The sequence below is a fragment of the Gobius niger genome (genome assembly GCF_951799975.1).
Source record: "Gobius niger genome assembly, chromosome: 22".
In the NCBI taxonomy this organism is placed as follows: domain Eukaryota; kingdom Metazoa; phylum Chordata; class Actinopteri; order Gobiiformes; family Gobiidae; genus Gobius; species Gobius niger.
In genome coordinates, this window is record NC_136873.1 from 16,352,338 (window position 1) to 16,366,928 (window position 14,591).

At 43.6% G+C, this 14,591-nt stretch overlaps 1 protein-coding gene across 4 annotated transcripts in view; it reads left to right on the forward strand.

Annotated features, from left to right (window-relative positions):
* Positions 1–5,708: 5,708 nt before the first annotated feature.
* The window catches only part of dazap1 (DAZ associated protein 1), a gene marked incomplete at its 3' end in the record, with an annotated part of 60,502 nt that continues 51,619 nt past the window's right edge, over positions 5,709–14,591 (forward strand). For all 4 annotated transcript variants that reach the window (XM_079580936.1, XM_079580938.1, XM_079580937.1 and 1 more), the window contains exons 1-3: positions 5,709–5,891; positions 8,391–8,431; positions 13,230–13,396. In XM_079580936.1, coding sequence (XP_079437062.1) covers positions 5,860–5,891; positions 8,391–8,431; positions 13,230–13,396 — 240 coding nt within the window. In that variant the 5' untranslated portion in view covers positions 5,709–5,859. The remainder of the gene's footprint in view (positions 5,892–8,390; positions 8,432–13,229; positions 13,397–14,591) is intronic.

Consider the following 14,591-nt stretch of genomic DNA (forward strand, 5'->3'; position numbering starts at 1 on the left):
CCTCTCAGCAGCAGCACAATGCACTGCAGTCGGTGCTTGCCCCGGTCTGTAGCACCTTGGAACCACACGGTGATGGAGGAGGTGAGAATGGACTCGATGATGGCCGTGTAGAACTGCACCAGCAGCTTGGTCGGCAGCTTAAGAATCCTCAGCTGCTGCAGGAAGAACATCCTCTGCTGGGCCTTCTCGGTGACGGAGCTGATGGTTGGCTCCCATTTGAGCTTGTCCTGGGTGATGCTGGTGCCCAGGAAACGGAAGGAGTCCACGATGGAGATGGGGGTGGGAGAGTCTGTCAGGGAGAGGGGGGACGGTGGGGCTGTGTCTTTCCTGAAGTCCACGATCATCTCCACTGTCTTCTGGGCGTTCAGCTCCAGGTTGCTGTGGCTGCACCGGGACGCCAGCCGGTCGCTCCTGTAGACGGATTCATCACCGTCTGAGATGAGCCTGATGAGGGTGGTGTCGTCCGCAAACTTGATCAGCTTTATGGACTGGTGACTGGAGGTGCAGCAGTTCGTGTACAGGGAGAAGAGCCAGGGGGAAAGCACACAGCCCTGAGGAGCTCCAGTGTTTGTAGTCCGAGTGTCCTAGTGTGCTGCCAGATGCTCCAAGGATGAAGTGGAGGGCCAGATTGACTGCGTTCTTCATCCATGATTACTTTTGGCTAATAACTTCTGCACGGTAGAATTACAACATAGCGGCACATGGAGTGACTTAACCTTGTCAGTTCTCTGTGACGGTCGTGATTGGTTCGGCCTCAGCCTCCAATCAGACGCTTGTTTACCGCGTGTGTCCAGACCCGCCTTGTTTCTTGCAGTAAAGAAGTGGGTGTGTTCTACCAGGCTGTGGATTTTTGCCATTTTTTAACTAAAATTAGATGCACAGCACACAAAGGTCATTCACATACGTCAGCTTTTACAATATACTGAAGAATGAATCCCTATTTATTCCACTATAGATGATAGATCAGGCACAGGACCTTCGATTGTAAGTTTCCTTTGATTTGTCTAGTAGCAGCTTCAGATTTATTTGATTGTCTAAATAAAAATGATTGGATGTTGCGGCCAGAGCGCTCGCCCACAACAGAATCAAAACATGTCAGTTGTGGCACGACATGCTTGAGTAAAGAAACCACAACGGAGTTTCACTGTCGGACGTTTCCTGACTGATGTGCACAGAAAGGAAGGGTCCGGTTTATTGCTCCTCGGTTGATGAGCTCGGGGTCAGAGGTCAGAGCTGGTCAGGAGGTCAGAGATAATGCTTGACTCTAATATCAGCTCACGGAGTCCGCTCAGAGGGTAAAGTTCCCAAAACTCACCGAGCAGATCTCCTCAACTGATAGGACTCTGTTCCTGCACACGGCACACACATGTGACATTCAATATGAGCATACCGTAAATTCCCTAATACTGGCCTGTATTCCATTAGCGGCCGGGTCTCTAACAGAGGCCGGGTTTGCGGCTGGCGGAGGCAAATTAAAGCCGGTCTCTTAAACAGGCCCGGGCTTTTATTAGAAACTATAGCAGTAGAAATATTCCCCTTGTTAAGAATTTGTCTCATACTCGTGTAGGAAGTAAACAAACGGGAACCCGGGCCGATGGGGACTTTGACACAGATTTAGCCACTTTTCAAACCTCCAGTGACTATTTGTAGAAACAGGGAAAGCAACAAATGTTGTGTGACCCTCCAGGGTTTTAATAAAGTCACCATCGCGTCTTCAAAGCACGTCCAGCTGCTCCGTGTGCAGGTCAGTCCCACGCCTCAAAATAACTCCTCGATCAGCGCGAGCGTCTCGTCTTCTCTCGGGTCAGTCTCATGATCGATCACAAACACAAACGCTCCGTCTAAACTCAACTTTTACACAAGATAACAACAAATAATCCGGTCCGCGGTAAAAACGAAACAGAAACCTGCAGTGACATTGATGTCAAAGCTCCGCTAACAGCAACGAAACACTTCCTGTTGTCCCGACAAAATAAAAGGCGTCAATGTTCCAGCCGCTGGGAGAGGGTTTGAAATGTTAATTAATAAATGAACCTAATATTTTAGGTGCAAATGGACACAAATCTCGTTTTTCTTCATTTTCCTGGTCGTCCGTTTTGCTCAAATAGAAATAATGGCCTGTCTCTAATTGTGGCCTGGTTCCAATAAAGGCCTGGTCCTAGATGCCCTTAAGTAAATAAAGGCCCCGGCCTATATTAGAGCATTTACGGTATTAAAGAACAGAATTTCACTGCTTACTTCCCTTCATCCCATCTTTCTTTTTTATTTTTATTATTATTATTATTTGTCCATGAAGTTTAAATCGTCGACCTGTCTGGGTGTGGTTTAGAGCTCGACCTGATACGGGTTTTTTCTCAGGCCAATATGCATGGCCGATATTTGTGGTTGATTTTTCCAAAGCCTGTGCGTGATGCTTCTAAACTGTCAAATGTGTCCGTGTTGAACGGTGAAACAAGGGGGGCGCTTTGTTCAGGGCATAGGGCGGATTTATTTCAAACATTTCTGTTCAGTAGGTACTTTGGAGGAAACGCATTGTCAGACAGGCGTCATCTGGCTGTTGTGCCATTTCCTTGTCTACATCGCGCTGCCTCGTGTTCTTCTTTTAGCATCACAGTTTTTTTATAAGCTCTGTTGGTGTACAGCTGGCTCCGCTGTGGTGCAGGTCGGCCACATTGTGTTAAATAAACAAAAGCACCCCCCATCACCCCTTTTGCTCTCGCAGAGTTTGGTTGGAGGAAAAAGGTTGGCCATGGAAGTCAGCCATTTTGCAATAAAGCCTCTACATTTCAGACTATTTTAGTTTGACTTTGAACACAAAACCTCTACTTTTTAATCCCCAACACCGTACACAGGGTACAGACAGACGGTAAACAAGACAAAAAGGTTGGGAACCACTGTGATCGCCTGCCACAACCAAATTTGCAACTTCATTCTCACGAGACATTGTCTGCAATAATAAGAATGTCCCATTGTGGATTAAAAGGGTCATTCTGATTGTGAGGGGTCAAACACAGCTCTCTTGTGGAGCTCTAAAGGCAAATGGCAGAGACCAGTGAAGTACCGGGCAGTAAGTAAGTCCATGAATCCAGGAAAGTGCTATACCTGACCAATAATATGAATGATAATGGCACGCAGGGCCAGTAATAGGAATCCAAACACCAATTCATTTTTTAGTTGGTCATTAGAGGTTAGCTGCTGACTGCTGTTGTACTCTAAAAAACAGCTAGAGGGTGCTATTCTGCAAATATGAATTCACTTAATTCCTAAAAAAGCAAAATATATACTTTTTTTTTCAGCACTTTCAACCTGAAGAACTTCTTATACAGTTTTCCCTCAGTCGCTTTCATATGTTCCTCCAACATGTGCAAACACTAGCTGACTGTTGCTTCATCTTGAGTCGTTTTGAAAGGTGCTTAGTGAACTTGCATTATACAGTAGGCCTGTGTTTCCCAACCAGGGATATGAGTTTAGCCTGATCACTTTGTCAAGAAGAATACAAATAATCTGAGCTTTAGCTGATCATTTTCGAAATAATTGGCAGCAATCTCGACATGGGGGGTGATTATGAAAGAAGTGTCCAGGAGGTATGTGAGACAAAGAAAAGTAGGGAAATGGTGCTGTTCACTTTAAGAGCCAACTAACATAATTCTATAGTCTTATTTATACAAACCATAATAATTTATACTACATAATTTATTAGTTATTGGAATATAGTCCGCACATTATAAAATTCCTTCCTGTTCTGCAAACAGACGAGCATGGGGCGGTTTCTGAGATTAATATAAGCACAAGTGACTCTGTGCGTAGCTTCAAATCATCACAACGCCGCCCAAGGAGATACTTCCTGTTTCGATCCAGCACACCAAAATAAAAGCACACAGCTCGTCTCATTGATTAGTTCAGCAGGTACTTGCAACATTACAAGAATATAAATAAATACACACATTTTAAATGTTTTGTCTGTTAATAGTTAGGCAGAAAGAACATTGAACTAATGAACTGCTGAACTAATGAATAAGATGGTGCTTTTATTTTGGCGCGCTGGATCGAAACAGGAAGTCACTTCTTGGGCGGCGTTGTTATGATTTGAAGTTACGCACAGAATCACATGTGCTTATATTAATCTCAGAAACCGCCCCGTGCTCGTCTGTTTGCAGAACAGGAAGCAGCAGCTCGTGATTTACAGGTTGTATCTATTGAATCCTTTTGTAAGTCAATTTCGTGAGATCGATTCGGACTCTGTCTTTCTTTCTTTTTTTCCCCTTTTGTTTTCACTGGGCGAAAGGACCGAAATGACCGAAAGGACGAGATCGCGAATACAAGCGGCCAAAATGAGTTTCCTTCGCAGGGTGGCTGGGCGCACCCTTCGAGATCGGGTGAGGAGCTCAGTTACCCGGGAGGAGCTCGGAGTAGAGTCGCTGCTCCTCCACGTCGAAAGGAGCAGCTGAGATGGCTCGGGCATCTGTTCCAGATGCCTCCTGGTCGCCTCCCACGGGAGGTGTTCCAGGCATGTCCTAGTGGGACAAGGCCTCGTGGAAGACCCAGGACACGCTGGTGGGACTATGTCTCCAAGCTGGCCTGGTGTGGCCTCAGGGTCCCCCCAGAACAGCTGGAGGAGGTGTGTGTGGACCGGGAAGTCTGGGCATCTCTGCTGAGACTGCTGCCCCCGCGACCCGGCCCCGGATAAAGCGGAAGAAAATGGATGGATGGATATGGAAGAGTATAACATGGTTCCTCTGCCGATCACTAGACAGCATCGACGCTCGAAAACGGTACATTATTTGTGGATAATAATGCATTTGTTTAAAAAAAAACAACTAGGTGATATTGGATAATTTCCCAAGGCACACCAGATAATATCTCACGGCACACTAATGTGCCACGGCACAGTGGTTGAAAAACACTGAACTAATGAATAAGATGGTGCTTTTATTTTGGTGTGCTGGAACGAAACAGGAAGTCACTTCTTGGGCGGCGTTGTTTTGATTTGAAATTATGCACAGAGTCAATTTCGTGAGATCGATTCTGACTCCGTCGTTCTTTCTTTTTTTCCCTTTTGTTTTCCCATATTTCGGCGTGTATGCTCCAGTTTGGCTTCTTCTAAAAGCTTCAAGAAACATAAGCGCCAAAAAAAAAAAAAGCAATGAAAACGAGACATAAACAAGGATGAAAACGAAACAACAACAAAAACATGGCAAAAAAAGCAACAAAAACACGCAAAAAAAAAAAAAAAAAACGTGACAAAAGTACAGCGAAAAAGTGACGACGCGGGAACAACGCAGTCTTAGCTTTCAAATGAGGCGCTTTTATATTTGGAGAAAGATGAACATGGAGACAAATATCGATACGTTTTTGCTCATGGCATCAAAATCGGTATCTTCGGTTTTTGATATTTATCGAGTTTGAACTAATTATTGTGACAAACGCTTTAGCGGCATTCCAAAGTTTGCCCAGAGACACCTTTCTCCTTCGAGCGCTAAATAATGCGTTATAAAGCTACTTTTAGCGATTTCGGCTAATTCGGGCTCGGGTGCTTGTTTTCGGAGCGCAGCCCTCTCTCCCATAATAATAATAATAATAATAATGCTCATTTCTCGTTGGTCCAGCGTGTTTCTGAGCCGCAGTGAGTGGACCAGTCCCACCCCGCAGCCAATGGGAGCGAGCGTGTCCTCTGAGGTAGGCTCCGTGCGAACCAGTGTGCGCCTTTAAAGCCCAATAACAGCTCCGCCGCGGCGTCACTGCGCAGCCAGAGCCCGTTCAAACCCGGAGCGGAGTGACCTTCTCTGGGCTCCAGTCCTGAGTGTGCACCGGTCCTTCCCTCCTCCCCTCCCGCTGCCGCTGCCCGCTCCAGCCGAAGACATGAACAACAACTTAGTGGGAGATGAAGTCGGGTAAGAGACGCTTTTGCAAAATCCCCCCCGCGCGCACGTTGCGACGCTCCACGCGCAGCAGATGAAAGTTTGCGTACTCCGGTCTATCTGTCATTTACAAGCTAGCCGCTACTGCGCTGCTAGGCTAGCGCTCCGTAAGTGCTGGGCATTTCGTCCGGGGCGGGGCTTAAAAGGCACGCGCAGATAACGTGTGAAATAGCTCAAATATTCTGGTATAACTGTATTATAAACCCAATACTAACGCATGTGTAACTTTAACCTTGCACATTTCCGTTGGTAAACCTCACCCTAACTAGTGCAACACTTACATTGATTTGTATTATCGTAATTATCACTAATATTGCCATATTCACCACGGCACTCCGCCTGGACGAAATGCCGGTGCTTTCGAGTGCAGCCTGTGCTAGCTCTGCACAGCGGAGGAGAAGTAAACTTGTCAGAAGTAGCTGAGTTTGCGGTGACAGTGTGTGCTTTCCCGAGGACAAACCGCCACAGCCCCGGTAAAGCCTCCGTGCGAAGAGCCGAGCCCCGGAGCAGCGCAGTTCGTGAGTGAGTGAGCGGTGTTTTGGTTAGCTCGGAGCTGTTAGCCTAGCCTGGGTTTGCAGCGAAAGTCTCCTCTTGACTTCTCCAGCGGGAGGACATTTAGCGGGCACCGCGGAAGGATGCTGCAGCCCCCGTACGCACTGCCCCAAGCAGCGCACCGTCCCGCGGCTCGCCCCGCAGGAGCACGCTCATGAAGAGGACCAGAAATGACACATGCCTTTCGAACGGTTATTATCGAGAAATAGCGTGAAAGTCCTCGCTCCGCTCCCAGCCTCAGAGCTCTCTATCCGGCTGCAGAGGAGCGAGCTGCCGCTGCTCAGCTCCCGGGACGGGGCTCAGAGCTGCGGGGTCCTGGAGTCAAGCGGACCGGGACATAGACACACGGACTGAGGCTATTGGGGAATATCCAGTAGACATATATAAAGGTAGTATAGAGCGTTTTAGTTTAATTTAATTCTATATATAGAATTCATGATATGACCTGTGTGTCCCCAGATCTGAGGTCAACATTCTAGAACCAAATATTTGTTTTGCTTTTGACAATTGTAATGTTTATAAAACAATTACTACATTTTACATGGACGTCTACATTGGTTCATAAGGAGATTATAATCATTATTATGGCTCTTGTTATTATCTTGTATTGCGCTTTACAAGCTTGACATGCGTCTCAAACTCTGCAATGGCAAACTCCTACTGTCGCCTCAGCTGCCCTGAGCTCAGCCGTCCTGCTGCTTCCCATTCACTTATGCATCGACTTTATGAAGAATTCTTCTAAGAGTTTAAAAGCATGACACAGGCTCCGATCAGTTCTTCCTGGATTATATTACATCGTAGATGAAATGCAAAACTGTCCACTCCACATTAGGGCTGCAACTGATAAGTATTAGGTCATCAATAAATCTACCGATTTATTTTTTAAGATTAATTGATTAATTGCTTAATGACTGTGAAAGGTGCATGAAAATTGTATTTAAAAACAAAAATGACCCCATAAAGCTAAAGTGGCGCCGCTGTAGGGCATGTCCATGGAGTACATTTAAAGTGAATGTTTGCAGGAGGCTCTTTGTGCTCATTCTGCTTTCTGATTGGATGAGACACAGACAGATGTCTATGAAATTTACAATGTTCAAAACACTTCTACATACTCTAACTTTAAAAGCAAAGTGCGTTTTCATCAAAAGTACAAAGTTGTCATGTCATTTTTGTTCTATTTGAGTCTGAGTTTACTAGAATACGATTAATCGATTACTAAAATAGTTGTCAACTATATCAATAATCGATTAGTTGTTGATTCATTGATTAGTAGTTTCAGCCCTACTCCACATTTTCAAGCTCATAATCACTCCGTTGTTGAGATGCTAACTGTGTCATTCCCACTGCCGCCTACAGGGGGAGCTCCAGGCTACGGCTGCATGATTAACCTTAATCAGATCCAAATAGCTCACCTAACCTCAAGGGCCTGGGTTAATTTTTTTTCCTGCCTCGGGCCTCCGGCTTTTGGGTGAAAAACATGTTCACAAATCGGAACTACTGTGGCTCGCTTCCTTTGACTGCTGGACCATCGGAAAAGGCCACAGAAGAATTCTGTTTGTCTGCTCTGTTGTCGCTGTAAACAAACTCCATGCGTGTCTCGTAAACTATTCTCACTGGTAACAAACTGTGTTTTGCGACTCGCTGGCTGTAACATCTGTACAGCCAGTTTGTGACGTGAACGAGGCGGATTATTTTTTATTTTTCTGACGGCTCTTCCTCTTTTGCATCTCCATGAAGCTGTAGTACCGTTTAATGGTAATTGTAGAAGTTTATTTGCCGCCCAATGCTCAATTGCATGGACAGTAAAACATAGGCTACACATAAAATAGTAAAATTGCAAATCGAATCACAATATCTGTCAGAAAAATCACAATTAGGTTTTTTGTCAAAAACTAATACTGTTATTTTTTCTCCCTTCAGGAAACTTTTTGTCGGTGGGTTGGACTGGAGTACGACTCAAGGTAAGTTCACTTATTGGTATGGATTTAGTTGGAATGATTGAGTTTCCTTTTTGCCGCTGTAAAAATGCATGCGTTTAGAGCTGCACTATATATTATTAATGTTATATTCATATGAGACGCACTATCAAAATGCTCTCGGATGATGAGGTTTTCCATCAACCAGAGATTTTCGTTTCGAACCATACTCTTTATTCAGAACGTATCACAACATGCTCTCTAACTACTCCAATTAAAGGCTTCATGGGTGGTTAGCAGGGCGCCTTTACTTTAGATCTACAACTCTCCAGGATCAATTTCAAGGTTTTCTCATAAGTCAACCAGAGGAAACCGGCCAGTAGGTTCACCATTATTTTGGTAATCGATTAATCTACTGATTATTTTGAATCGCTTGGCTGTGAATGGTGTATACATTTTTAAAAATCCCATAACGCTAAAGTGGCGCTGCTTGAGGACATGTTGACGGAGTATTCTTCTTCTTCCTTCTTCCTTCTTCCTTCCTTCCTCCTTCCTTCTTCCTTCTTCCTTCTTCTTCCTTCCTTCTTCCTTCTTTCTTCTTTCTTTCTTCTTTCTTCTTTCTTCTTTCTTCTTCTTTCTTCTTCCTTATTCCTTCTTTCTTCTTCCTTATTCCTTCTTTCTTCTTTCTTCCTTCTTCTTCCTTCTTCCTTCTTCCTTCCTTCTTCCTTCTTCTTCCTTCCTTCTTCCTTCTTTCTTTCTTCTTTCTTCTTTCTTCTTTCTTCTTCTTTCTTCTTCCTTATTCCTTCTTTCTTCTTCCTTCTTCTTCCTTCTTCTTCCTTCTTCTTTCTTCTTCCTTATTCCTTCTTTCTTCCTTCTTCTTCCTTCTTCCTTCGTCTTCCTTCTTCTTTCTTCCTTCTTTCTTCCTTCTTTCTTCCTTCTTTGTTCCTTCTTCTTCCTTCTTCTTTCTTCCTTCTTTGTTCCTTCTTTGTTCCTTCTTTGTTCCTTCTTTGTTCCTTCTGTCTTTTTCCTTCCTTCTTTTTCCTTGTTTTTCTTCTTCTTTCTTCTTTTTCTTCCTTTTCTTTTCTTCTTCTTTTTCTTCCTTTTCTTCTTTCTCTTCTTCTTTCTTGTTTCTTCCTTCTTCTTCCTTCTTTTTCTTTTTCCTCCTTCCTTTTTCTTTTTCATCTTTTTCATCTTTTTCTTTTCTTCTTTCTTCTTTTTTCTTCTAACTTTTACAAACAAAAGTAGGTTTCCATCAAAAATTAAAAAAACATTTTCATGTCATTTTTGCTCTATTTGAGTCTGTGTTTACTAGAAAACGGTTAATCTAAAATCAAATAGTTGTCAACTATTTCAATAATAGATTAGTTGCCGATTAATCGAGTCGTTGTTTCAGCCCTACCTACCAGAAACTCTAAAAACAATTGACTCTGGAACCGCTGTGTTGGAAGTAAAGGCGCCAGGCGAACAGGGACTGGGTCACTAAAAGGTCAAATACGCTCTAAAGGTGCACTATGGAACCTTTTTTTTATTAAATTGCGCGCTGTGTGCACCTAGACCCTCACAACTAGGAGGTCCCGGGTTCGATTCCCACCTAGACGGGGCCTTTCTGTGTAGAGTTTGCATGTTCTCCTCGTGTCTGCGTAGGTTTCCAACTAAGTTCATTAACATGCACTGTCCCGTTGTGAAGTTGATGGCAATGCCCAGCTCTATCAAAAATGCGGAAAAGTTCAGTTTCTGACATAATTTCCCTGATATAGTTCAGTTTTAGGCCCTGTGAACCTTGTAGATCTAACTTTGTAGATGTAATTAAAAAAAGAAAAAGATGAAATAAGTGTAATAGCGTGCCGCTGTTCTAGTTTGAGCGCTGCCCCCTCACCCGTCGGTCAGTGCGTATCTCGTGCCCTGTCTGCTCAGTGTTAACAGCTCGTTTAACATTGGGAGCGCTGGGAGCTCGGAGCCTGTTCCCCGGACTTCCCTCAGGGCCCCAAGCCATGAGAAAAGCAATTAGGATATACTGTATGTGCGTTTGGGGGGGACTGGCACGTCGGGGCTGAGTGTGGGGCGAAGTGTCTCTGCTTTCACTAAGTTGTTTGAAGGAGGCTGGACTGATATGGCATTTTCTTTTCGGACATGTCAGTGATTTGGTTATGTTTAAGATTCGGTTCGTAGAGCACAACATGAGTTCTTGTGGGTCTAAGAGTGTTTTTAACGGTTTGTTTTGCCTGGTTTATTTTTGTTTTGCTCAGTAAACATTAGGGCTGCACAATATATCGCGAAAAATATCGTATCGCGATATTAGCTGATGCAATATCCGTATCGCGAGAAGCCACAATATATCGCAACATCACCATAGCCTTCATCTGACTGAGATTGACCCAGTTTTTTTGCAAGTCATGTGTAAAAGTTCAGTTTTAGTTTAACATTTACTAACTTTGTTAAATTCTACCCTTGTTTTGGTCCTGATGGGGTGTTTTTTAAGTCTTCTTTTGACACAATTTGCTGAAGAAATGGAGCATATCGTGTTTAGTGAAATATCGCAATAATACCGTTATCGCGATATTGCACAGCAGTATCGCATATCGCAAGTCACTTCAAAATCGTGCAGCCCTAGTAAACATCCCCTTATAAGTGTTATGCATGTTTGTTTTCAGAACAGTTTATATTCCCATCATATTTCTGCTGTAGTGGGCTCATAGGACTGTGATGAATAAGGCTGGGTACTGTCATTTTCTTTCACTATCACTTTTATCGTATCGCGATACTGAGGGCCCATGGACTAAATTAACATTCATACTGTACATGTAACAAGCACCCTCCACATGAATGAGTGATGCATGATGAATGAGCAACATCACGATGGAGAGCAACCATCGTGATGCCACGCTCCCTCCGCGTGTTTTGACTCGTTTAATGGCTCTGCAGCCAATGTTCATTTGGACAACATTATTATTCAGTTTAAGTCGTCATCTTTTGACGACAAAAGAAACACCATTTTTGTAAAGATTTGGTCATTAATTTTAGGTTTCAGTCATTTTTTTTAGTCAACAATCGAAAAACTGATAATCTATGATTTGTTTTGGCAACTTCAGATATATATTATTTTATTAAAACATATTCAGGAAAATGGCTTTGTTAGACATTGAATTTAATTGATATGAAGCTCTTGCAGAATTTTATTACATGTTTTTTTAATTTACCTTTTCGGTTTTTATTTATTATTTATCAGCCAACAAAAACATCTGGATAGCTCAGGTTTCATTATGAACTGAACTAAAACTATAATTACTTGTATTTTTATGACACTTTAAGGCAAATGTCCTTTGAGCAAGGAAGGACACTTGCCTTCGAACTCACTTTCTTCCAATCCAAGGCAAGGCGAGGCACCGAGGCTTCGGGAAACAATCTCAGAGACCATTTTATTTCTGTTTTTGTCCTCGTTTAGAACCAATTTAGTGGTGCTTTATCCCGTTTTAGACCTGGTCCTGCCCTAGTTTGGTCCTGTTAAAGACCTGGTTTAGATCTGCGGTACCCGTTTTTATATATCTATTATAGAAAACGCAATCTCAATGGCCGCCGTCCTGGGCGCCGCCATGTTTATTTCCCATACCGGCTTTGAAGCTAAGCAGGGAAGGGCCTGGTTAGAACTGGGATGGGAGACCGTTTGGGAACACCAGGAAGCCTGGCGACAGTACTGAGTGTGTGCGTGGTTGGTGTTGGGGGCTGATGTTATTACATTGGCCACGGGTCCATATGGACCGCGGTGCTGCTGTCCGAGGACAACCCGCCGTCACAAAAACGCGAGTGCACGAGATCTGACTGCCGTGCGTGTGTGCGCATCAAAACCGGGCGATGTGTGCGTGTGTGTGCGTGCGTATGTGTGCACGCGCGCATCCAAACAGGGCGATGTGTGCGTGTGTGTGTGTGTGTGCGTGTGTGTGTGCGTGTGTATGCGTAAGATCCAATCCTGGCCATATCCGTCTCCAAAGCTTTGTCTCCGAAAAAAAAGTACACGCAAAACATTGCCCAAAACCTGCTCAAACACGAGCCTCTAATCAAACGCGCTGCTCCGACTGATTTATCCTCCGTGTGAGTAAAAGCGAAAATGAAACTTTGCTGCTGTACCATTTGTTTTCTATTTTGCTTTCACGTATTGTGAGCCCAGAGGTACATTTTATTCTAAAGCAGCTTTGAAAGCATTGCCCATTTTATTGTAAGGTTATAAATACTGTCTAACAACGATCATTAGGCTATTTCATTTCAAAACAAACTTATTATTTTTTGGATTGTGCACTACCGTGATGCACCAAACCACAGGTCCTGCACCTGAACCAAAGCGTTAGAACTGAACCCCTAATATTTATCCATAATTATTCCACGGTCTCTTGAATTCTATTCCCTGAGTTTAGCGAACATATTGTCGTTGTAGTTTATAAGAAAGGAGTACGGGTGCATCAAACACTCCAGCTGCGGTTTGTTTGAAATTATTTTGAGCATTCATTATTTTACTCATTTGTAGTGGCCATAGTTTTTGGAATGGGTTGGGAACCACTGGTCTACAGCTAAACTGTGTGACGGGTTGGACATTTCTTTGTAATCACTCATAATCTCTGAATATCAAATGTGGAGACTAGCGAGGCCCGGCCGAAGGCCGGGTCTCAGCTAGTATATATATAATATGGAAGTGGTGCTCGGTGCACCCTGCAGCGCTGTTGCCCCCTGCTCCTGACAGCTCTCCCCGGCGGCTCTGAAGGATGGCTCTACCTTAATAACCTCGACCTCAGACCCGCAGCGTGTTTTGTTTTTTGGAAAAGCACCGTTTCCTTGTCTGTCTTTGTTTTCCCAGAGACTCTCAGGAGTTACTTCTCACAGTACGGCGAGGTGGTGGACTGTGTCATAATGAAGGACAAAACCACGAATCAGTCGCGAGGCTTCGGTTTTGTCAAATTCAAGGACCCCAACTGTGTCCGGTCCGTGCTGGAGACCAAGCCGCACAATCTAGACGGAAGAAACGTAAGTGTTTTTGTTTTTCTACTGGATATTAATGCTGAAACCAACACCAAACCAACTTTTTTCTGTTGATAAGCTGTAGATCTATATTGTCATTTATATTTTGCTCTTACAAATTATAGTGTATAACAGTCCGTTTGTGTACTGCCCCCTCATGGCTTAAAAGTGAATGGAGTTTGGATTTTCCTTTGGTGGAGGTTTGTGTAAAAGTAAAAGTTATGAGCACACCGTGATCTGATTGCCTTTGGCCTTTAAAAGGACAGTAGTGGATCCTCCAGAGCAGTAGGTGGCAGTGTGGCAGTGTGGAGATGTGTCAAGGAAGGTTTGTCCCAGTGTGTTGACCTCTCTGAAGTTCCACCTCACTGAAACATTGCTTGGAACACCAGTTTCCACCAAATTACTTGAATCCTTATGAATCTAGCTGTTGACCCCATAGTTCTACAAACATGCTCAGGATTCTTTTACTAATTTAGCAGTTCATGTTTCAAATTGCTCTCAAATGCTACCCCTCGTGTTGTAGGAAGGTGTAAAGCAAACTGAAAATTGTCTTGAAATAACGTGAAATCATCTTGAAAAAATGTGATGCTAGCAAAAAAATAAAACCCACGCAAGTGAGCCCAGTACGATCCGACACTGGAAAAAATACTAAGTGAATATTGGCCTGCTGTACTTCATTTTGAACATCAGGCCCTGAAGAATTCACTCACTGAGTTACTTCTACACTCTGCACGTGTGCCTTTAATCGCTGCGCAAAATGAGAAGGATCTGGTTGCAGCCGATGGACAGGCACATGATCAGTGGAGCTCCATTTCTCCACAGGAAATGACGTCACCTCCATAGGACAAAGCTAGTGTAAACTAATGCAAAGTGACCTTATCCTGACCTTAAGGATAGTGGAGTTTATTCAAGGCATCTTATTGAGAATCATTTAAATCAATGTTGCGGGAAAAAAGTTGAGGTGAGTTCCTCACTAAGCAAAGCAGCACAGAATGGCGGAGGCGTTCAAGGGTTCAAGGCGGAAAAAAAAGTACTGTGCTATAAACGTAGTTCTAAATGGAATTATGATGTTCTAAATGTAAAAAAAAAAAGTGACAGACATTCATGAAAGTTGCAGTTTAGCAAATAAATGTAAATCTCAAAATATTGACTTTGATCATATGTTATTTATGCGGATGAATGTATGTTTCACACAAGATTA